The sequence below is a fragment of the Oncorhynchus mykiss genome, chromosome 13 (assembly GCF_013265735.2).
Source record: "Oncorhynchus mykiss isolate Arlee chromosome 13, USDA_OmykA_1.1, whole genome shotgun sequence".
Lineage (NCBI taxonomy): Eukaryota > Metazoa > Chordata > Actinopteri > Salmoniformes > Salmonidae > Oncorhynchus > Oncorhynchus mykiss.
In genome coordinates, this window is record NC_048577.1 from 34,197,874 (window position 1) to 34,222,384 (window position 24,511).

General features: G+C 40.0%; 2 protein-coding genes across 2 annotated transcripts; one reads left to right on the forward strand and one right to left on the reverse strand.

Moving 5' to 3' along the window:
• Window positions 1-3,730: 3,730 nt before the first annotated feature.
• LOC110487534 (homeobox protein Hox-B13a-like) lies at window positions 3,731-6,118 on the reverse strand. The gene is made up of 2 exons (XM_021559450.2): window positions 4,938-6,118; window positions 3,731-4,457 (listed from the first exon to the last, which is right to left on the reverse strand). The coding sequence occupies exons 1-2, from the start codon at window positions 5,602-5,604 to the stop codon at window positions 4,210-4,212; spliced, it is 915 nt and encodes a 304-aa protein (XP_021415125.1). The 5' UTR covers window positions 5,605-6,118; the 3' UTR covers window positions 3,731-4,209.
• A 14,853-nt stretch (window positions 6,119-20,971) lies between these two features.
• LOC110485153 (homeobox protein XHOX-3-like) lies at window positions 20,972-23,913 on the forward strand. Its single transcript, XM_021556220.2, has 3 exons — window positions 20,972-21,323; window positions 21,648-21,886; window positions 22,639-23,913. Exons 1-3 carry the CDS (start codon window positions 21,320-21,322, stop codon window positions 23,107-23,109), a joined length of 714 nt encoding a protein of 237 aa, XP_021411895.2. The 5' UTR covers window positions 20,972-21,319; the 3' UTR covers window positions 23,110-23,913.
• The last annotated feature ends 598 nt before the right edge of the window (window positions 23,914-24,511 follow it).

Here is a 24,511-nt window from a genome sequence, read left to right on the forward strand (position 1 = left end):
GCGTAAACTTCCAAGGGTTCCAAGAGTATTAATGGAGCAGTAATAAAATAAATTCGTTTAGAATTCGTCACACTTTGAAATGGCACTTTCTTCAGAGTTGGAATGTTGTGTGATGTTGATAAGATCTGTTGCCTACTTCAAAAAGCCACGACATGCTATTCTTTATGGTTATGTTTAAAGTTTACACCTCGGTGAATCTTGAGCAAAAATGTCGGCTATACTCCTAAACCGTAATATTGTATTGGTATTTGGGTATACAGCACACTCAAGTCTCGGAGCGTTTGAGTTATGAGAATATCTTAAATTGACAAAAGCAAAATGATGATAACAGTGAAGACAACGTTCAACAAAAACCACACTATTGCGCCAGTACTGCGGCACTACAGCATCAATCATCCGTCACTCCAGAGTGGGATAGGCCCAAATGCACGTTAAAGTCCTTGAAGTGGATGCAGGTCATACGAAATGGGAAATGGCTATATTCCTATACGTTGATAAAATATCGACCCATTACAATGTACTATTCAAGAGTAAAACAATTCATGATAGGGTCTGGTATTTCAACTAAGGGAAAATTGCAGCTTTATTGTATTGCTGGTGGAAAGCTACTTCCGTGCTTGATGCTCTCACATTGTGCGTTTTCTAAAGGAGGAGAAGGAACTCCCATTAAACCACAACGTAAACACAAAGCAGACGCGCCGTTTGTTAGAATGCTTTTGTCAAGTTCAATGTTAACCAGCGGTGGAAGGAATGGTGCTCTGCATTTATTGCCTAGCACAGTTCGGTGCAAGACACGTCTAGCCTAAGCTGTGTTGGTCTGAAAAGCAGCACTGCACATGCCGTGAAATCTTGGACTGAGAAATGACCGGTCCATTCAAAATCGCCATGAATTGGCTATAGGCCATGTTTATAAATCATTTAGTATAACGCCCAAACTTAATTAGATATACTGGGGGAAAATACATATTGAAATTGTATTTAACACAATGGAACTGAAATAACAACATTACAAAGAAGGTTTCAAATGGCAGGCATTGCTATTTACTGAGGCTTACCTGAATAGAAATGCTATGGGGCACATACAGCTGAACACTCAGGCTCATTTGTTCCTATGTCAGCAAAAAAAAAGTGATACAAACAAGCGCCTTAGAAATGGGCCTATGAGGTCTAATAGGTCCACGTGTTTTTAATCGTCTTATTTTGGTCTCGTACGTCAAGTGATGTCTGGTTCTGAGAGTAGCACCAAGATAATATAATAACATTTGTGGGTTTGGGTTGGAATACGAAAAAACTCAGATGGGTTTCCAAACGTCTCTCGCTATGAGTAAAGCCGCAGAAGGAAATGTACGACCTGAAGCGCTGGCATCATTATCTACAGTGTTGAATGGGCTTTGATGTCGTTGCTCTCAAATTCTGTCAGAATCCATACCAAAGCACAAACGTCCCCAATCCAGGTTGGACCGTAAGACTAGTGTTTCAGCTCGTCTTTGCAGTTGTTGCATTTATCAATGGAAAACTGAAATAACCTACATTTTGAAAATTAAGACTGTTCTGACTATGTGGCTAGTAGTAGTGTATTATTATTACATTACTTTATGCAGCGTTGCCAAGGCTACATATGGCACATATTATGATACATAATATGGTATTGTGGTATATTATGGTATGGTCTTCATCAATGCGTCGGTAGTATATGCTTTAATCCGAAATCTCGCTGCATACTACTCTTAACGCCGGTCTAGGTTAGTCAGGGTGTAAAAGGTGCGTCGTTATTCCAAGGCTGCACATCATCACCTTTGCATCGTCCTGTTGCTTTCATTTTGCTGTGCTCTGTTTTAAAGTCAGTTGACACACCACATAGGCATGTATTTCTCTCATTGGTGAAATATAGACACTTTTGGGGAATGTTGCCCATGGAAAAATTTAGCACAGCAAAATGAAAGCAACAGGACGATGCAAAGGTGATGATGTGCAGCCTTGGAATAACGACGCACCTTTTACACCCTGACTAACCTAGACCGGCGTTAAGAGTAGTATGCAGCCGGAGCGCGCCTTAGCTCTGCTCCCTATCCAACAATTAAACTGTTCGGAACCGGACATATACGTAAATCGCGTCTCAAAAGACTGTAAAAAGAGATTATAGTGCATAAAATTGCTTATCCAAACGAGCGAACATTCGGCGAATATTATTTCATAGTTACGCAGGAGGATAGCCACTATGAGGTCCTCTCAACACGAGTGGAAGCATGTGTGGGGAACCAAGGCTAGAAGCTACTTTAAGAGTCTTTTCCACACAACAAAAATCTTCCTTTATTTAACTAGGCAAGTCAGTTAAGAACAAATTCTTATTTTCAATGAAGGCCTAGGAACAGGGACAGAACGACAAATGTGTACCTTGTCAGCTCGGTGATATGATCTTGCAAACTTTCGGTTACTAGTACAACGCTCTAACAACTAGGCTACCTGCCACCCCAAACAATATTGATACAAAATATTATTAACGTTGTGAGATTTACTGTATATCCGAGATATGAACAACTGAAGGTGGGGACCACGTGACACTTAAGGTCAAGGCCGGATTAAGGAAGTCTGCAGTTGGCTCATGCTCTTTTTTCTTCTTGAACATCAAAACATTTCTCGTATCCACCTAGAACAGGACATATAGACTAACAACCAATATTGAATATGCAACTAATTTTTTGACGCTTGAAGTGAATTTCATTTGTTTTAGTTTGCATATAAAGGCCTATAGCTGAAGTCAATTTAACCTTTGTAGCCGTATTTGACTGATTTCGTATTGAATAGGTTAGTAATTATGATCATTTTAAATAGGCCTACCAAATTAACAAACTAAACTATTCATATATATTTTGAAGTAGTCTATTGGCCTAGGCCTGCGTAAACGCCCAAGGGTTCCAAGAGTATAAATGAAGCAGTATAAAGGTATAAAGAGCATCAATAGCTGATACAAGTAAGGCTAAGTAATAACATACAACACATCATAGCTAGCCATTTCAAATATGGCTGTGTTTGCAGGCCTTCAACTTTCAAAGTATATTTAAGCAATAAGGCCCGATCGGGTGTGGTATATGGCCAATATACCACGGCTAAGGGCTGTTTTTACGCACGACACAATGCGTAGTGTCTGGACACAGTCCTTACACATACCATAAACCCCACATACCATAAACCCCCAGCAGTGCCTTATTGCTATTATAATCTGGTTACCAACGTAATTAGAACAGTAAAAATACATGTTGTCATACCCGTGGTATACAGTCTGATATACCACGGCGGTCAGCCAATCAGCATTCACCACCCAGTTTTTAATAAATAATATATTTGGCACAAACGGCACAGTAGCTTTTGCACATCACCAAAATCATGACCCCGGAAAGACTTATTTAGCATGAAAAGCACGAGATTATTTGTAGAGGGTATGGACACTTTAAAAGTTGGAATTAAAAAAAAAAGTTTTGATGCAGCTTTCATGATGGAGCATAATATGTGAAATGTATCACTAACTTAATGCGTAAAACTCATATTTAAAATATATTATAAACGGTTTGAATGTAACTTTACATTACACTGGAATTTCCGAACTCCATTTCTTGGTCTTAGACCATCCATATTTCAATGTTTACTTCTACCAATCATTATTCTATTTTTATCTTTAACTCTCCCTATATAAACAGGGTTTGCAAACAGATTCACATATATAACACATATATTCCACGAAGTAACATTTAATTTATACAACATACTGGGATTAAAACAATTTATTAAGCATTACGCTATATTTTGTATAAGTACTGTTTTACAAGCGTTATAAACAGTAAATATTGGGAATATGATTGCATAATACGTTTCCTAGTCTACAGCACTAACAACATTGACATACCTAACATATAGCCTATATATACCTTCATGTATAGCACGAGTTAAACAGTTAAGCAGATTTAAGTGTTACATTAAAGCAGGCAAGTGCTGTATTTACAGGCCTCTAAAATATTGTCTTTAGAGGGCTTGGTTCTTGTTTTATTTATTATTTTCAAAAGACGAATTGGAGATGCAATTGCGCAGACAAAATAGACAAACAAATCCCAATCCAAAAAAAAGTACCACGTCGACGTTTTCTTTCCTTCATTTTTTGTTCATACACCAAAAACAATGTCCCTCATCCAAATCGTCTAGCTCAAGCCTGGCTGGCTACGGCGCACTGGTCTTGACTTTGGCCACGAACTTCTTCTCTTTAACTCTCCTGTTTTGAAACCAGATCGTAATCTGCCTTTCCGACAAGTTGGTTCCTGTTGAAATCTTTCTCCTCTTATCTTTCGTGATGAATTTGTTGGCGGCATACTCTTTTTCCAGTTCCTTTAGCTGCATCTTGGTGTACGGTATTCTTTTCTTTCTACCACGACGAAAGGAGTTGCCATCGTGTTGGTGGGCCACTACATCTGTAATGGACAACAAAGAGAAACTGGAGTCTGGAAAATGTGCATTTAATTCTATAATTCAGTCTTTCTCATTGAAAGGGATAACCCACGTTGCGTTTTTTTGGGGAAACGGCAGTGTATAACTGCCTACATATTGATGAATTAACACTACAATGAGGTATTCAGAAACTCAGAAAACCAGGAAGACTACAACGACCAAAATGGTCGCTCATATAAACGTGCGTGCCTATACAGAGACACATTATTAACATCCAATATTCAGCCCAAACATGTGATAGAATTGAGGGATTGAAAATCATCATGTATTCGATGGCGTGCGAATAATGCATAACATGAAGGGTGATTATATTGCGAAATCATGCATTAGAAAAAGCGTGAATTAAATGTGCCTTATATAGGCTATCCAACCCATGTCACAATGTGTCCCATTACAGTAATCTAATAATGTACTAAGACAGTGTTCAGAGCATATGTTTTTACCTGCCAATGCAGATTTCCAAAGGTGTCCGGCTTGACTCTGCTCCTTTGAGCAGTACATCTGGCCGCCCCAGCCATTCGTCAGTGCCCACGGCTGATAGCTGTCCATTGGAAGCAGCGTGTCGTGACGGGGCTCCCCTGACCCGAGAGTCTGCACCACCGACACGTCCAGGTAGCTCGCCATGGACTGGTAGGGGCTTGGGTACCCGTGGTAAAATGCGAATTCTTTAGCCCGGCTCGGGTATTCTTCAGACGTGACCGGGGTGTCCATGTATTTTTCCGCAGAGTAGCTGAGCGCGCTGGGCTGGGTGCAGGACTTGAGCGAACCCCGCCCCATTCTGCAGGGATAATAGCCGTTGCCAAAGTACCCATAGGGTAAGGGACCTGTGGAGGAGCCTTGAGGGACCACGGGGCATGGTGTGCACTGTTTGCCTGGTTCCCCGGAGCTTGAGCCCGATACATCCAACGCGGAGTAGCCGGAGCTGTGCACCAAGCTAGAGGGGTGACCCCCCAGAGCGGAGTGGGCCATCAGATTCCTGCATTGGTTGGCCGCGAAATTGCCGCTACCAACCAGACCCTCCATGTTCTTGTTTAACTCATCCAAGTTGTTTTCATACACAAACATAACCGTGTCCGCCCAGCGAGGATTCAGGACCAAGGAGGTGGTCATATCACGCTCACCATTCGGACGGAGAATTCTGTTTCAAAGACCAAAGTCCAGAGTAGGACACCAGGTTACATCCACAGCTGTATTGACGCAACTGACCAAGGCATGGAATGGCGCATCGCCATTGGATGAAAAGCTTACCACGTGATAAATAAAACAAACCCTTGTTGGGGATGTCAGTCAAATTCATTATTTTTTATTGCTTTGGAGAAATGTCACGAGATGCTCTTCAGCGTATTGTTTTGTCATTTTCTATTCCCCAATTGTTGTGTTTTCTGCGGTTTCCATACACACACTGTCTCGAATAACACAATTCAACCTTTGACTACAATTCTGAAGCACAGCATAACAATAAACACGGTGTACAAAAGCCTTTCTACATGCATTTCGTACTGGATTTGTAGGGTGAATAAAGCTTCCCAAAGATCCATGCGTCTACCTATCCAAAGGCCAATGGAAGCAGACCAACGAGCATGTAGCCATCACAATTATCCCTATTCTAAATCAAATGCCGTGAAAAGGGCTACGTGTTAAGTCACGTCATACGTCATACAATGATGGCACGAGGGCTATTTTACCTATGACATCTACTGAATGCGCAGATAATCTGGGAATGAATCACTTTGGCAATCACTCCATCAAAAGTCCAGTAATAATGTAACCTACTTTGAAAAATACTGTTTTATTTTTTTCTTTAAATAATTGCATAAAAATAATATAGGCATCACATAGAGAAATGGTAATTCAAAATGAACACTGTTAAGACATGTTTTTTTTTTTTTTTACTTTCACACAAAATGACTATTAATGTCGATTTTACCACAAAACCCAACAGATTATGTTACACCGTTTGCCTTTTTGGTTCATATTTAATTAGCTAATGTAAAATGCTGAATATTTCCCAATGGTTATGGACATATTTAAAGACTTATAATCGTCCTTGCCAAATGCATGAAGAAAGTTTATCGTTGTCATAAAAGTATTCTCTAAGCATAACATAACATTACATACCTTCCACATTTTTGGGGGGGCGGGGGGGAGGTCATAAAATAATGCTTTTTTAATATATCATGATCAATGTTTCATGGCTAAAAACATATTATTGAAGGAATCGTAAAGATCATTTATGAACGGGATTGGAGGTCTTAAGATTTCTAAAATACGGCTGAAGTTCAAATAGATTTATTGGGGTTTTGAGGCACTTCAGAGTAATATTCTTTGTGTAATCATTATTTATGTGGTTATGACTGTAGTTATGAATTTAAGTATTTTATACTGAAATGCACAGGCCTATTGTCATTATTCGAGATATAGCTAATTAAATGTTTTATGTATGTTGGGGCTCCCGAGTGGCGCAGCGGTCTAAGTCACTGCATCTCACTACAGACCATGGTTCGGTTCCAGGCTGTATCACTGTCCGCGATAGGGTTTGGCCGGGGTAGGCAGTCATTGTAAATAATACTTTGTTCTTAACTGACTTGCATAGTTAAATAAAGGTTATAAATAAATAAATACATGTTATATCACAAACGTGTCAAACCTGAAATGAAGTGGTTGAAAAAAAGCAAAGTACGCTTTCATTCTGCCATGAAGTGGGTCTTAGTTCGGAAAATCTTTGTAGGCTATGCCCACACGTCAAATGCTACACATAGTTTTTAGAGAACGACATGGAAAACACAATGAATAAGTAAATTGTTACTGGTTGCTCGTATAGCTTTTTCAAAGCTATCGCATGTTCACAAATGTGTTGAGCGAGATTGAATAAGTGGGCAAATGCTCATGGGCGTGTGCGTAAAAGTGGTGTTTCTATCTGAAATGTATCCTTATGCTGCAATGGAAAATCCTTGACCTCTCCGACTCTGCCATTTTGAAGGTAGGACTGATGTTTTCTAGTTTTATGAAAACACATGTCAATCTGCCTCTGGAATTGCTATCAGGTATCGAAATGTACATTTCAGCTCAATGGCGCAGTTATGCATCTAATAGTTGACCTGCGTCAGCGAGAGACGCAAAAGGTCCAGCGATGTGGACAATGTTTCAAACAATATAACTATATTGAAAATGTTTCAAGCAATAAAAATAGGCTAAACTAGAGTATGATTCTTCTCATTAGTCAGGATTTGTACATTGTGTTTAAATGGGATAGGTAAAGACTATCATCTTTAGCCACTACCCAGATTTTTTAAACGCAACAGCCCCCTCCCCTCACTCATTCCAACCCTCACCACACACACACACACCCGCACGCACACAACCCCCAGACAGTAGTCTTTACACAGGGATCAGAATAGGCCCTCAAGGTCAAGGCCAAGTTTAAAGTGAGTCTGGCCCTCCCTGAAGGCTCTGTTTAGTCCGCCACCGACCAGACCAAAACGACCATGCCTGAGCAAATGCTCAAGTTCAAGGCTGCCTCTGTCTGTGTGCCATCATCACAGACACACAAGGCGCACAAATAGCATAAAACGTTTGTAAGCAGCACCTTTCTTTCATTTCAATCAAAGATAGACCTACAAACCACAGGGCAAGTGACTAGGCGAGCCTATATATGCTCAATTAATACATGCTTTCTAAGATCATGTATTAAGAATGTAATCGTGGCTCTACGGTTTCCAAACGTATAATAAGACTCCTCTTGAATAATTGTGCAATAGTGCAGTATGTTATGCTGTATTTGGCGTGTTTGTCTGCTATGTCATGTCTCATGCGTACCGCGTCGATGCCACGCGCCTTGGCTCCTGGAGGTGCAAAAAGCCTTCGCCTAATGGCACACGCTGTACTTGCGCACAGAGCTACTGTACGCAGGAAATGCCTTAATAACCCTTATTGTCAAACTTCCTGCCCAGTTGTCGAGGCTCATAATGACTTCACAAAAGGGTCGGTGCATTTCACGGTTCTCTCGCTCTCCACGAAAATAAAAGGCATTTTCCTATACCCAAATCCAGGAATAAGGAATGGTAAGTTTCAAAACTGATTTGTAACCTAAGTAATATTAACTATGCGTAATTGTGCAACTGACAATGGGAGTGCCTCGCGGGACAGACAACAATAGAAAGAGTGGTGTACACGTGCAAATAAACTCAGGTGAAATATTTCCTAGGGGGGAAAAGAAAATGTATTACCAATGCTTTGAAAACGATAATATATTCCATTTCAAACGACTTGTCCATAAAACATATTCAAAACAAAAGTCTTTACAATAACTAGCGTTATTTGGCTTGAGTTACTTGTGAATACAGTAGGCTATACTGTTTAGAAATAAGAAATTAGACTATTAGGCTACAATGTGGAATAAGTATGATATCATGCAGGTACTAAAGTTATTGAGGAGAACGTGTCGTGCGTAATTATAATGCATCACCAAACATGAATAGGTATCAGTAAAAAAAAAAATTGCACCAAAAAAAGGTGAATGTAGTCAGACAAAAGTCAGTCATCTGTGTGTGGATACCAGACATGCGTATGAATATTAAGGTGACAACCCTGGGCGTTTAAATGTGTACAAATGTGTATTTATTTTTTTAAACCAAAAACATATCGTGGAATATAAGAGCTCTCTGGAATTGAAGAGTTCTATATTCAACATTTGAGAATGATAAGGCCTTAAAAGTGTGATGAAAGGAGTAGCCAACAGCCCAACACAATATGGTTGTGTGCGTACACATACCGCTATTTATTTATTTACACCCAAGAACTGTCTGATCATGTATGCTACATATGTTTAAAAAACTACAAATAATTCCTAATACACAAATAAATGCCAATTATTCAGCATACTAACTCTTTGCAAATGTCATGTAATTTCCCAATGTTCCCTGAGCACTTGGCAGAGATGGCGTGTTGCCATGGCCTCACATTTACCTCCTTGTGTGTTTGGCTTGATTCTAAAATATTTCCAACCCTGATGAAAATGCTGGATCCCGACACTTTGGACATAAACAATGGACATAAATATGGCATCAGCATTCTGAAAACAAGACACTAACAACGATTCATTGGGTGAATTATCGACGAATACTCTCCATATACTAACAGTTTCTTCAAATATGAACCAGACGTGAAAGCTGCCTTGTACAGTATTTGCAATCTCTAAAGTACCACCATTTGGTGCAGGGGACAGGTTCGCAATGAGGTCTAAGTCCTCGATGAGACTTTCGGATACATTTTTCTTCTGAAAAACAACATTCAATGCTAATCAAAGTAACCTAGTCCATTGTTGTAAAGGTGTTCTAGGCCTACATTTTGTGAACTGAATATTTGCGCAAATGCAAGCAACATGCTTTAAATTTACAGCAGACATGGCTGCAGTATTGTAATAGCCTACACTTCTTGGACACGAGGCATTTTCACCTTGTTTTCTATTTTCCGTGTAAATATATCTTCACCATATGGATCTTTTCTGCCCATGAAACATTGTCCAGTTATGGACCTTGCATGCTGTGTCACCATTATAGAGGAATGAATATAATAGGGAGGCAAACATACATTTTCCTGTGTAGTAAATTAGTACAATAATCTATATTTTTGAAAGTAGATTTTGGTTGAATTTTTAAATTACATTTCAAAGAGCTGGTTTTTTTGGCATAATCCTCACTTGAACTACACGTAGAAGTGTGACTTCAATGCTTAACTGCCATTAACGTCAATACTTAATCCTTAAATTCGAATCTTGAGTTTTACTCAAGGGGAAAAAAAACGCATGTTTAATCTTATTTGATCTGTGGCATAATTAACATAATTAATATCGAAAATATTATCACATTTGACGCTTGCTGTTAATTGGAATCAACACCCTTCAACCATGTTTCTCTCATTTCTGACACAATGTTAAGCAGCATGTGGTTAATAATACAAAACAGTCGTCGAAAGATCCAATTGACAGACCAGACCAAGGTCATTTCAATGAACATGAAGTCAGGCTATATTTCAGGCTCAGAACAATGGCACTATTATAACTGCAGCCTCTTGTAGTAATTCATGTAGCTAGATTAGGTTTTAAACCACTAAAGGTATTAACCAAGTATCATCACCAAATTGTAGCTAGAATAAATTGTGGGAAAAGTTTGAAGAAATAAATCCATGCATCAGCACTGAAGTAAAACGATTATTGGTGCTACTAATAGCCTAAATAACCAGAACTCTACATATTCATCATCATCATCTTCATCATAGCCACAATGATAACACAAAATCTAAATGTTATTGAGCTTGTTAAACTGTGTGAGTAAACATTAGTAGTGTTTAACATGAAATCAAGTTGTGAAATATAAGAAATTGAAGTAGAATGATGGCTATTTATTCAAAATGTCCTTTACGTCCGCCAGCACCAAAGAAAAGAGTGTGGAGTGTTACAACACTTAGTAAGATAGAGTGGCTATTATGTGGTTACATAAATGCCTCTAACTGCTTCCAAATGCACCGCCATTAAATGGTTGGAATAATGGTAAACGAGTGCATGCTTTCTTGATCTTTATGCCCTAGATACAAAGTTTGAATCATCTTCAGATCCCTTACCAATTGTTTTACCATATGGGACTATTTGAAGAACTTTCAAAAATAGTTACAGAGGCAAAAAAAAAGTATTCTAAATGATGGTCCCTGTCTCAGATACATAAATCAACAATGATGAAAACAACAAGGGTCATGTGATGCATCACACACAGGCAGCCTGTCATTGTATTCACATAAAGATGTTATGAAAATGATCCTGCTCCTTGGAAGGGAATCATAACGGATCATTAGCACCAACCTTATAACTCTGACAATCATAAACACACAACAGAGATCATTTGAATGTCCGGTTATCACTGTTCTCTGGAGTGTTATTGCAGCGTGGTGTCAGGTCATTTCAGCATGGGTCTTGTTCCATACCAATGTAAGTGCTTCTTTGCTAGTTATAATGGAACTGTTATAACACGTGGATATAGTTGACTTATGACTGGTAACATACGATGTATGGTAGTAGGTGTGTAATTAGTATGGCATTCTGTAAGAACAAACCACTAGATGAAAAACTGTCCACTAAAGAAGATAGACTCATTCTAACTGGAAATGGTTCCAACAAAGACAATACACAGTATAACTTCTTGCAGAAAAGCTTTGATCGTACAGGAAGAAGCATAACTACAGAACAGGACACTACCCTAAAATCACATGTTTAGAATTAAGATAAGGCATAGACCCCTCAATATGAGTGGATGTCCTTTACTCTGTCAGGGAATCCTAACCCAACAAACATGCATGTGTAACTAGGTCTCTCATTTAAATTATACAGCAGTGATGTCTGTGGGAGAGTTTAGAGGAAATTAGAGTTACACATCTAAAGTTAGGACTCTGACCTTAAGATAGTGTGTGTGTGTGTGTGTGTGTGTGTGTGTGTGTGTGTGTGTGTGTGTGTGTGTGTGTCCGTGTGTGTCCGTCCGTGTGTGTCACCTAAAACCATGTGGGCCCATGAAGCACAACCCACAAAAAACAGACCTGGCAATCTGGCGACTTTCAGGAGGCTGGGGCTCATTTCAACAATCTATGTACTGCACAGTATTATCTGGGTAAGTTACACCCAAGGCTTTAGTTCCCAGTACAACATTTCACATAATACTTGAATGACCACAAAAGTCAATTATCTTAACCACAAAACCCAGCTGCCATTTGATTCATAACTTGGGTCCCACAGATTGTCATGGAGATGGGCCATAATGTTGACACGGTTTGTTGCCTTTTCACGTGATCTTTAGTAGCAGTCTCTGAATATAGCCGACACTACTCTACTGTACACCATTCACTGTTTTTACTGGGATGCCTTGTTGGGCACCTTCCTTGCCATGGTTTAGGGCCTTAATGACATGTACACTCAGTGGTCAGGTTATTAGGTACACCCATCTAGTACCGGGGTGGACCCCGCTTTGAAACCACAACATCCCGAATTCTTCGGGGAATGGATTCTACAAGGTGTGGCGTTCAAATGTTGCTCAGTTGGTATCAAGGGACCTAATGTTGTGCCAGGAAAAGATTTCCCACATCCTTACACCACCGACACGAGCCTGTACCATTGACACTAGGCAGGATTCTTGCCATTCTCCTTCAACTTCTCTCATCAAAAATCTGTTTTCGCCCACAGGACTGCCGCTGACTGGGTGTTTTTTGATTGTCGCACCATTCTCTGTAATCCCTAGACACTGTCATGCGTGAAAAGCCCAGGAGGCTGGCTGTTTCTGTGATACTGGAACTGGCGCGCCTGGCACTGCCAATCATACTACGCTCAAAGTCACTTAGGTCACTCATGTTGCCTATTCTAACGTTCAATCAAACAGTAACTGAATGTCTCGATGACTGTCTGCGTGCTTTATATAGTAAGCCACAGCCACGTGACTCACTGTCTGTAGGAGCGAACAATGTTTTTGAATAGGGTGGTGCACCTAATAAACTATGTTGAGGATATAAGACATGGTTCACAAGCATAGTGAGCATCCATCCATTAGCCCCTTAGTGGTATAGGCAAATACAATAGTTACTCCATCAGAGGCTGGCATTGGGATTCACTGATTTGAGTCAGATTTATTAGAGCCCTACACTCTCAGAAAAAAAGGTACTGAATTGTACTTAAAGGGGTACAAATTCTAATCACTGTAGTGGGGGCAGTAACCGAAAGTTTGCTGGGTTGAATCCCCAAGCCGACAAGGTAAAAATCTGTGTTCTGCCCCTGAGCAAGGCAGTTAACCCACTGATCCCCGGGCGCTGAAAGAAGTGGATGTCGATTATGACAGCCCCCCGCACCTCTCTGATTCAGAGGGTTAAACGTGGAAGACAGTAAATCATTAAAGAAATAACCCGATATTGCAGACAGAAAAGTAAAAGGTGAGCCGGAGTAGTGCATTAGAAAATAAATCCTGGAAAATAAATCCCCCCGAAAAGATTAAATTGGGCAAAATAAGACACAATCGCATATAGACTATCCCTCTAGCCAATTTAAATCACGTATTTTTTATATTTTGAGAGAAGGACAATGTAAAAACAAACCATTCGAACTGAAAGTCGACAGGACATTCTCATCAATAGACCTACTAGTATTCTGAAATAGATCGAAGTAAAAAAAAAAATATATATATATATATATATATATATAAATAGGCCTCCATGCACCTGACCTGCCTTTTGTAGACCTACATATAGGCCCATGCATTTACATGTTCAAGGATGATGATGGAAACGGACACAAATATGAATACGGAATGTTATTACTTGGCAATGAGTGAGTAACTTCGTTTACTCTGTCATCTACAACATCCCCTGCAAAATAAATTAAAACACTAAAGCCAAAACTTGGGTGGCTGTTCTAAATTAGGATAGGCTGGATCATATGTTATTTAGGAAATCAATAATGACGTTTCAGTGGTTCCGTTTCCCATTTCTAATAGATTCACCACCGACACAACCCAAGTTTAAGCTTGAACTGTAAAAGTACAGAATTAATCAACTCAATGTTGTTTTGAGTAACGGACAGACATATATCTGTATAATGACCACAAACATTATGACCGAGCTGCAAGAGACACTGGCAGCCTAGTCGGATAATTATGACTGGCGTTTAAAGTTCAGTCCAGATAATTAACTTAAGAGGAATAAAAGCGTTTATGGCGGAGAATTCCCACGCAGTTCCAGGCAGTGCCTTGCGTTCTGTTTCAGCTTGGGCACAGTAAATACCCCGGCTCGAATCATTACACACTTTCATCTTCGTTTTATAATGGCGGTCTGTGCCGTCGTTCAACCAACCTGAGTTAATGGATGCAGAGACGAGAGCCAAGGAAGGTAACAAGATCCTTACCTGAAAACGGTATTGGCCTACATGAGCGCCATTACGCACAGTTTACGCACCAGCCATTCTGTCTCCTCTGAGCTGAAGATATTTAGTGTGGGCGTAGCCTATATGTTCACGTTATCAGTTGGAAGGCTCAAATTCAGTTGCTAGAACATCTTGGCAATTTGTTACGAAAAGTGCCTAGAACAAAAATGTATTATAACCAAATATATATGGTCGTGACACAGAAAATACGTTTTGGGTTTGGCAGACTAATAATGGTGTTCTGACGTAACATTTTGGCGAGGGAAAAGCAATTGCTTCCCTATTATGAAGAGAATGCATTTCCAATTAGGCCCACTTTTAATAGTTTTGTGAACTTCAATAATGTCCATCAATGAAAACGAATACTGCATGTACATGCTCCAGTCTTCATGTTTTAATAATAATTATGCATACTCTACTTTTAAAAGTACAATATTATGCTTCTGCTTTGTCTAATAGCAGTGGGGCAAAGGAGCCTATATTCGTTTGATTGCGCTGGGTTGGTTTGACAATGATATGGTGGTAGGGCAATAACTAAACATTCAAATCCAAGGCGGTTGTTACAATGTAAGCTAATGTGGAGCATATATAACAGGAAACATTTCTGGAACAACGTATTCGATCAATCAAAAACGAGGTGAACGTTTAAGATGACAAGTACACTATCCATAAGAAACCTCATCGTCAACATTTACGCACGGTTCTTTTGTCCCCTCACAAGAAACAAAATGCTTGGTCAAATTATAGGCCTACGCTTACTAATAAATGTTGAAATTACTATCATTAGGCATGTATTGTAATAACATGATTGTGTTAAGGTACAAACCAACTGGGAAATGAGGTCCTGGCCGATATTCGTTGAAGGAATGATCTTTCAATTAATAAAACTCAGACCTTTATTGTCAATTTTAGTTTCAGGTCTCAGGTCAGAGGATCAACATCACAATTGAATTGCTGCCCGTGAACGATAAGGCTTAAACAAATATCTAGTTATCATTTGTTCAGATTTTTTTTCATTCTAGTTATCCTTTCTCGGAATGTTTTCTACCCATGATGGCTAATGCCACAGTTTTCGTTAGTTTTAGCAAACAAAACATATCCTACATTTAGAAATAATCGGAATGGGTTGCATAAATTGATATTAGCCTACATATTAGTGACAAAGGTGCGTGACTGTCTTACATTACAGTTCTATGGAATTCGTCATATGGCATAAGTAACCTATAGCTGATTCATTTTTGCACCATTTGATGGAATATTTATATGATAGATTTCCCCTACCAAACTAATTCCAGTACCATTTATGTAATTTCATAATTAGGCCCATTTACAAAATAACTTTGTATCCGCCTCTCTTGCTGTCCTAAATGTAGGCCTAAATATGGTGTGTAGGACTATTTCACGAAATGTGATATTATGGAAGAAGTGGTTATGATTCAACGTACATTCTTTCAGTTCAGGAATCAAGTTATGCTAGAACTATGCATTTGCAAAAATGTTTGTCTAGGCAAAAATGGCTATTAGCACCAGTGCTAGGCTTATTGTGTTCATTAAACGTTTTAGAACATTTAAGTCAGCCTACGTTTTTCAAGTCTAATTGTTTAAAATTATGATGGACCAACCAGCCATGTCACCACCCAAGAATAAAACAATTAAATCAACGTTCGTGCATGTTGAGGAACCCCATGATGGTATTGGTGATGTCATGTTTCTTACATATTGCAGTCGTTAACATTCGGTTTGCCATCTTGGTCCAGAGAGCGAACCACTCTGCCATTTGAAGCTGTTCTGTGCGTTTCATTATGCCTCAACGCGACGCCTATTCTTTTTTGAGACCAAAATAAACCAAACCACCCCTGTAGAGATCGGTGGGAGTCGAACAAAATTCTTGAGCCGATGCCAATCCTTCTCCCTTGACTGAAACTGGAGTTTGTTAATTTAACGACGTTTGGCAAAGGCCCGTGCCCTCTTTGTCAAGACCGAAGCAGATGTGGTCTGTGTACAGTCAAGAGGGACCCACACTGGTACTGTTTATGTTGGAGAAACAAATATAAGCTTCACACGCACAGAATATAGGCCTCGGTGGTTCCATTTGTCTGCCACTGATTCATCGGTTATTTTTATTTACTTATTTTTGCTTAATCTCTGACAGGTCGGTTTTAGCATCTGTTATCAAGAGTCGATATGTCAAACAAATGTCACTGTTACCAATGAAGGTACTACTGTTACTAATGACATCATCAATATTTAAAAAAATGTTTTGTAAACATATAGATAAGGTAGCCTATACTGCAATTGTCAAATTGTATATTTTTCAGTCGATGACATACTTTGCGTCCAAATGGGCGTACATCTTATCGACGTTAATGGTTTTGCGCAAAGGTTTATTTTCCTCTGCCTTATGTAACATAGTGAACTTGAAATGAAGTTGGGTAAATCAATTGAGTGTTTTCTTGTCAAAATATTCAATAGCAGGTGTTTTGTCCCCCTCACCCAATGGTTTAACGCTTACCTACAGTGCAGACGAGGTGCGGATAGGCTAATCGTGGTGAAAACATGCGTGATGCACATACGTCACAAGGAGTGCACACTGCCTCTATTAACATTATGATATGATCGTACCAGATGCATCTTTATTTATGGGTCAACAAGCACGTCGAGAGAATGTTCGATAAGTGCGTCGTTAGACCATGTGTATGTAGGAGGGAAAGAAAAGCAGCGCTGCTCTCGGATCAGCTTTCTCCATTCAAATTATTCCACAATACTGACGACGGATCAGATCCCAGAGAGATACTACCACCTATTGCTGCGGTGTATTATGCTTACCCGATAATAATGCTCCAAATCACATATGGGGCACATCATTGCCCACACGTTGGCACACACCATGAAACACTTGGCAAAAATGACAGACAGTAGCCTAGTCGCAAAATAGAACTCAATTGACTGAACATGAAATTGATTTCAATATGATTGAAATAGGCTATAGGCCCATGTAGCTTAATGCAGTCAACCGTGGTTTTTAATTTGAAGCATCATTTCATCCTTCACTTGTTTGTAACAATTCCAAATACTATGGCAACTTTGTATTTGTAGTCAACATCGTTCTAGAAGGTCGTTCTAGAAGTTCTAGAAGGGAAACAAACGTACGCTACTAGAGATAGAAGGTTCTAACAATGATCGGAGCGCTACGAAACGAAAGGTCATTGTTTAAACTGGGAACGGAAAATGAATATTTCAGTCCTCCTTACGAATTAGCCTATTGCTCCATCCTCTATAGAAATCTATCTATAGCTCTGGAAAAAATTAAGAGACCACTGCAACATTAACAGTTTCTCTGGTTTTACTATGTATAAGTATGTGTTTGGGTAAAATGAACGTTTTTGTTTTATTTTATAAACTACTGGCAACATTTCTCCCAAATAAAAATATTGTCATTTAGAGCATTTATTTGCAGAAAACGACAACTGGTCAAAATAACAAAAAAAGATGCAGTGTTGTCAGACCTCGAATAATGCAAAGAAAATAAGTTCATATTCATTTTTAAACAACAGGGTCTTGATCTGGTGGTCCTCCATCCACACCTTGATTGACCTGGCTGTGTGGCATGGAGCATTGTCCTGCTGGAAAAATACATCTTCAGAGTTGGGGAACATTGTCAGAGCAGAAGGAAGCAAGTTTTCTTCCAGGACAACCTTGTACGTGGCTTCCTCGGTCTTTCACTGATCCTCCACCAAATGTCACAGTGGGTGCAAGACCTGGAGAGGCCAACAAGCCAGTGTCTTGCACCCACTGTGACATTTGGTGGAGGATCGGTGATGATCCCCCATGATGATCTGGGGGTGCTTCAGCAAGGCTGGAATCGGGAAGATGTGTCTTTGTGAAGGACGCATGAACCAAGCCACCCACAAGGGTGTCCTGGAAGAAAACTTGCTTCCTTCTGCTCTGACAATGTTCCCCAATCAAGGTGTGGATGGAGGACCACCAGATCAAGATCCTGTCATGGCCAGCCGAATCTCCAGACCTGAACCCCATTGAAAACCTCTGGAATGTGATCAAGAGGGAGATGGATGGTCACAAGCCATCAAACAAAGCCGAGCTGCTTGAATTTTTGCGCCAGGAGTGGCATAAAGTCCCCCAACATCAATGTGAAAGACGGATGGAGAGCATGCCAAGACGCATGAAAGCTGTGATTAAAAATCTGGGTTATTCCACCAAATATTGATTTCTGAACTCTTCCTAAGTTAAAACATTAGTACTGTGTGGTTTAAAAATGAATATTAACTTATTTTCTTTGCATTATTCGAGGTCTGACAACACTGCATCTTTTTAGTTATTTTGACCAGTTGTAATTTTCTGCAAATAAATACTCTAAATGACAATATTTGTATTTGGAATTTGGTAGAAATGTAGGCAGTAGTTTATAGAATAAAACAAAAACGTTCATTTTACCCAAACACATACCTATAAATAGTAAAACTAGAGAAACTGCTAATATTGCAGTGGTGTCTTCATTTACCCAGAGCTGTATATGCTCCTCCATCCAAATGTTCATTTTCAACTCGGTGACGCGCCCACAGGTGGTACTCTGCACACTCGTTCAATGAAAGCCTTCCGAAAGTGAGCAGTTAGTGGTCTGATCATAAGGGGGCGCTCAGTGCCTAAACACACGACCCCCTTTCTGCCCCCAAAACATGGGAGGGTATACACTATGGGAAGCTCAGAGGGTAGGTCTATATTTAGCCAATATACTCTGATAGCAGAATGCATTCATGTGACCTATTGAATTGAAATCAGAGATAGGTCATTTTAGCGTAAACTGTTTTGTTTTTAATTTGTTAGTCTCTCTGTATATAGACGTGTGTGGTTAACGTCTATTTTGGGGTAGAGAAGATACAGATGTCCAGAGCATTAATGTTTCACACCTCGAATTACATCCAAGTTTTTGTGAAGTACATTTTTGTAAAGTTTTTGTAAAGTTTTTTGATTGAAAAACGGACAAATATGACTTTCTGGTTATTTGCTCCGTCTGAATGTCCAGGATGATTGTCAGTTAATTATATATATAAATATATATATATTTAGGTAGAGAGATAATGTGCAAACTTCCCACTTTGCAGACGTTTAGTGGCTGATATCAATCATGTCGATGATCCCTCTTAATAATAACCCTGTATTGCAAGCGCCATTGGACCTGGTTTGACCCGGGTTGCCTCTAGACAGAAGACAACAGTCAATCAACGTGGAGCCACTCGGCCATTTGTGATCAAAGAGTCTATGTATAACAATACAAACATCCACTTGGGTGATAGCAGTAGCCTACGCCATCCTTCAGCGCCATGTCCGCCGATCTAACTACGTGCACGTCTGTCTACGTCTGGAATAGGATAGATTGGTGGACTACTGCGCACCCAGGCTGCCACCCCTCTCCACTCTCCCGCTGGTCCCGATTTCCATGACCACTCCGCTGGGGCAAGGCAACGTTTATTGGGGCAAGGAAAGGTTTATACGTTGGGGAGCGGGACAAAGAGATGCAGAGGCTCTTCCACCAGTCTTATAGCCTACCCGGAGGCGAGCGTGTGACAACTAACACTTCCTATTCACCAATTACACAAAAATTACGTTCCCATGCTTTTTCATTTTAGATCGTCTATCCAGAATGAGGGCGACGCATCGATTCAGCCATCTCTGCAATTCACTTTTCACAGTGACAAATTAATGAAAGAGTTAGGCGGCTATGCATTAGATTTCGTTTAGGTCTATGATTAACAAATCTGTTCAATAGAATAAATAATCGATCCCCTCAGTGTTTGACGCTTGGCCTAGCCAGTTGAATTAACACTCTTTAATCATCGATGGGATCAGGACTGGATTAAGCATTGTAACAGTGTTCTGATGGAACATAATCCAATGATCCCATTGACCAGTCAACTAGCACCCCATTTACAAGTGCGCACTAGGTGCAACTGTATTGACACATTAGTAAGCACTTAAGGTAGGCTATTTCCTCTGATTTTATAGGTACCAACTCCTATTTCAACGGGGAACTCTGACACATTTAGGAACCATATTTAATTTCAAATGTGTTAAATGCATGTAGCTACGTTAATATTTCTGTTTGACTCTGTAGCCTATCAATAATATGTTTTTGTTTCAATAATCATTAACATCATCATCGCCACATGTCTTTACATAGGTGTAATTATACCAGTGTATGACTTGGTGTTTTAAATACTATTTATTCCAAACTATATGTCTAAAATGTATTAAGTCGGTCAACAATATCTGAGAAAATGTTAAATGCCGGGTTTTCTGCCTTTGTGCAGGTTGTACCTCACATTTACGCAATTTACGAACATTAAGGTTCTAATGATTGACTTCCCGAAATACAAACATCAAACGCCACAGAACAATGAGGGTTGGTCTATTTCGACAGGGAAGCTTCTGTGACAGTAAAGAAAGGGAGGTCGATCTTAATTCTCCATAACAAAAGTACAAAGACTGGTCGGAGACCAAAGACAATTGAACACCTCATTCCCTCCTTGCGCCCAGGCGGCGCCTTGGCGGATAGACCGTGTCTCTCATTAGCAAAAGATGTCTCGACCAGGGAGATATAAAAGACAGAAAGAAGGAGAGAAAGGAGGGGGGTTCAAACCGGGCGACAAAAACAACTCATCCCTTCTTTGTAAACGAACTTGGCTCGAGTCTGCAGACAGTGCGTCAACAAGGCAAGGAGAGACACCAATTTTAGCGTTATCAATTTTGGATGATACAGTGGCGCACGCATTGGGAATAATTACAATTTTAGGCCAACAATTATAAAGGAGTAAACTTGGTTTAAACTTGAAGCCAGGACACATATATCAGAAAAGAAACGGCAATATGCGTAAGTAGCCCTAAAGTATTCTCAAATCGTAGTTGTCTGTAGCCTTGGCTTGCACATGCCGTGGAAGCCAACCGATAAAGTGTTCTTAGGCTATTCCCTTTTAGGCCCGTGCTACTTTAGTAACGTACGCGTAATTAAGCATGGACAATACATTGCCAAATATTATGCTACGGGAGTTATATCTCGACTAGACAACAACGACCGTGATAGACTTGTTTGGTATTATTTTCGAATTAAGTTTGGATTGAAACAGTTCGCAACAGACATGCACGTGAATTTCTAAAAATAAATCATTTAACTTCATTCTCAATGTTGTATTTTCAGTTGCAGAGGGCAGGGAAACGCCGGTCGCCATAGTGGTTGATAGAAACAGTGGACATGGAGATGAGCCATGCCCGCGCAGCTCAGTCAATTTGATTGACCACAGTCGGCGACACCGAACTGCCTTTACCCGCGAACAACTGTCCCGCCTGGAGCAAGAATACCTCAAGGAGAGCTATGTTTCTCGACCGAGGAGATGCGAACTGGCGACAGCACTGAACCTCCCCGAGACCACAATCAAGGTAGCTTACCCTACTGCACACATAGCAATTCTAATTAAATGTCAAATTAGTTTTTACCTTTCTTTCTTGTTCATTTTTAGAGTTAAGCCTACACTTGGCATACTGACAGCGACGCAGCCTGCCTTATGCAGGGACCCTGACCAACTTAGTCACTTTAATTTTATTTTATTTAACCTTTATTTAACCAGGTAGGCTAGTTCAGAACAAGTTCTCATTTACAACTGCGACCTGGCCAAGATAAAGCATAGCAGTGTGAACAGACAACACAGAGTTACACATGGAGTAAACAATTAACAAGTCAATAACACAGTAGAAAAAAAAAGAAAAAAAAGAGTCTATATACATTGTGTGCAAAAGGCATGAGGAGGTAGGCTAATAATTATAATTTTGCAGATTAACACTGGAGTGATAATATGCATATAAACGACATTTATCTAAACTATTTGGGGATTTTTTATGAATGACAAGGAATGCAAGGCATGACTTCATAAATGAGGGAGTTTAGCAACAGCTTCTGGCATTTACTTTTTTATAGGTAGGGAGTGTCAGTTCAGGCTCCCGAACTACCAGTTTAACAGTGATGGTCCAACCTTACCTGAATGTAACCTAAACAAAGCACATTTGTGATGTATTATAGTGTGGGTCTACTGTATTTTGTCATTGAGAAATGTGAAGCAGCCCAGGTTAGGTGGGCATTTCGGTTGGTCCCTCCTTCCTTCCCCTCTCATCCTTTCTCTCCTCCCCAACCCCAGGTATGGTTCCAAAACAGGCGAATGAAGGACAAGAGGCAGCGGCACTCTCTCAGCTGGCCACACCCCCTGGACCCCAACCTGTGTGCCCTTATGGTGAGCCAGGCTGCAGCAGGCCTACCTTACCCCTTTCTCCCCCACCTCCCCCTGCACCTCTACTCTCACCTCGGGGTGGGGGCAGGTGCCCCCTCCATTCCCAGCCCCTTCGCTGCACCCCTCAGGCCACTGGATCCCTTGCGCCTCTCACACCCCCCCTACCCCAGGCCGGGTGGTCTACCCCCAACAGCTCTCTACCCCCATTCCAATGTGATGCACAATCCTGCCACTTGCCCCTGCCCCCTCTGCCTCCACTGGGGATCAGACCAACTGTTCAAAGCCAGAGGGCTGACCGCGATTGGCCTGAATCAACCACGCAGTCCCAAAACGATGGCTACCAGTCTGGACAGGAGGGAAGAGGTGCCTTTGCCCAGATGAAGTTTCCTGCAGTAGCTACCAGGAAATTATGATATGAAGTCAATGGTGGTGACAGTACATTGAGCACAATCACACCTCATGATCAGATAAACTGCCCTCCCTGGAGGAGTGCAATTTGATCCAGCTTTCCATGTTGTTGGTGCTCTAGATTTGCATGTGTCTGTCTGTAATAACACAGCTGGGGTTGTTAATACTGTTTTATTTATTCATGTGAAATGCAACAACTTTCCAGATTGATGACCTTGAAACATTCCAGCCTAACACTGGGGATGACCTTGAGGCAATAAAAAAAAAAAGGTTCCCTTCGTCGTAACTGAATTTTCTTTAGCTCCAAAAACGAGAATCTTCATTCTAACTGCCGATTCACTAAAAGGCAGAGAAGATCCATTAGTAGAATGTCCAATTAGACATTGCAAGTGAAACAATATATATAAAAATATATATATATCGAAACTTTTCAGTCATAAAAATTCACCTATTTCACTGTTTGCTCTGATAATCAAGTATGAATCTCAACACCTGAGAAATGGCTTTACAGAAACTACTGTTGCTCGTGTGTTTTTCTAATGTTTGCACTATTCTATTATTTTGTCTAGAATTGAAGAGAATGCATACGGTACCAGAATATGTGATGGCGCAATGTGCACATAAGATTTTCTTTTCCACCTTTCGGAATATGTGATGAAATATTTGAGTTAATACATATTTATGAGAAATCTCTTGTTCAATATTTTAAAAGAGCAAATTGTGATTGAATACACTCGTTTGTATCAACAATGACCTATATTACTCTGTCAAGCATACTTTTACAAAGTAAATTAAATAAACTAAAATCAATCTACATTGTCAATGTACTTTTGAATGGTTCAATTGCACACATAGAACCTATATTATAATCATATAACTGTGTCTTATCTGTTAACAGTTCCTTGGTCTAGGGCAGCAATACCTTGTTTAGATTACTGTACGTGGTTCTTTGTCTGATTCAGCAGTAATCCCAGACAGACTGTAGACACAGAGGCTATCAATTACATTATTGCTATTTATTGACATTAAGGTGCCCTGTTATTACAGATTGTATTACACATTCAGAAGCTGCATGTTCTTACCAGGCTAAAAATAGAGCAATTATAGCACAGGCCAAAACATCAACAGATAGGAAGACAATGACAAACAGATTAAAAAAGGGCAGAGCGATGGACAGAATGGTTAACATGACTAATAGAAGCCCTCACCGATGTATGCCATAATCAAAGTAATATTATACTGTATGTCCGGGAATAAAACAATATCAAAATATCCAACTCTCATTGAAGCTGAAAACAAATGAATAGCCTACTGCTGGACACATTTGCAGCTGTGTGCCATTACGTGAAACTGCAAAGCACAACAACCCTCCACA

Excerpts from the sequence above, each read along its gene's own strand:
- LOC110487534 (XM_021559450.2), bottom strand. The coding sequence starts at position 5,604 with ATGACCACCTCCTTGGTCCTGAATCCTCGCTGGGCGGACACGGTTATG. Across the intron at positions 4,458-4,937 it reads TTGGAAATCTGCATTGGCAG|ATGTAGTGGCCCACCAACAC; the intron begins GTAAAAACATAT and ends TGTCCATTACAG.
- LOC110485153 (XM_021556220.2), top strand. Across the intron at positions 21,887-22,638 it reads TCCCCGAGACCACAATCAAG|GTATGGTTCCAAAACAGGCG; the intron begins GTAGCTTACCCT and ends CCCCAACCCCAG.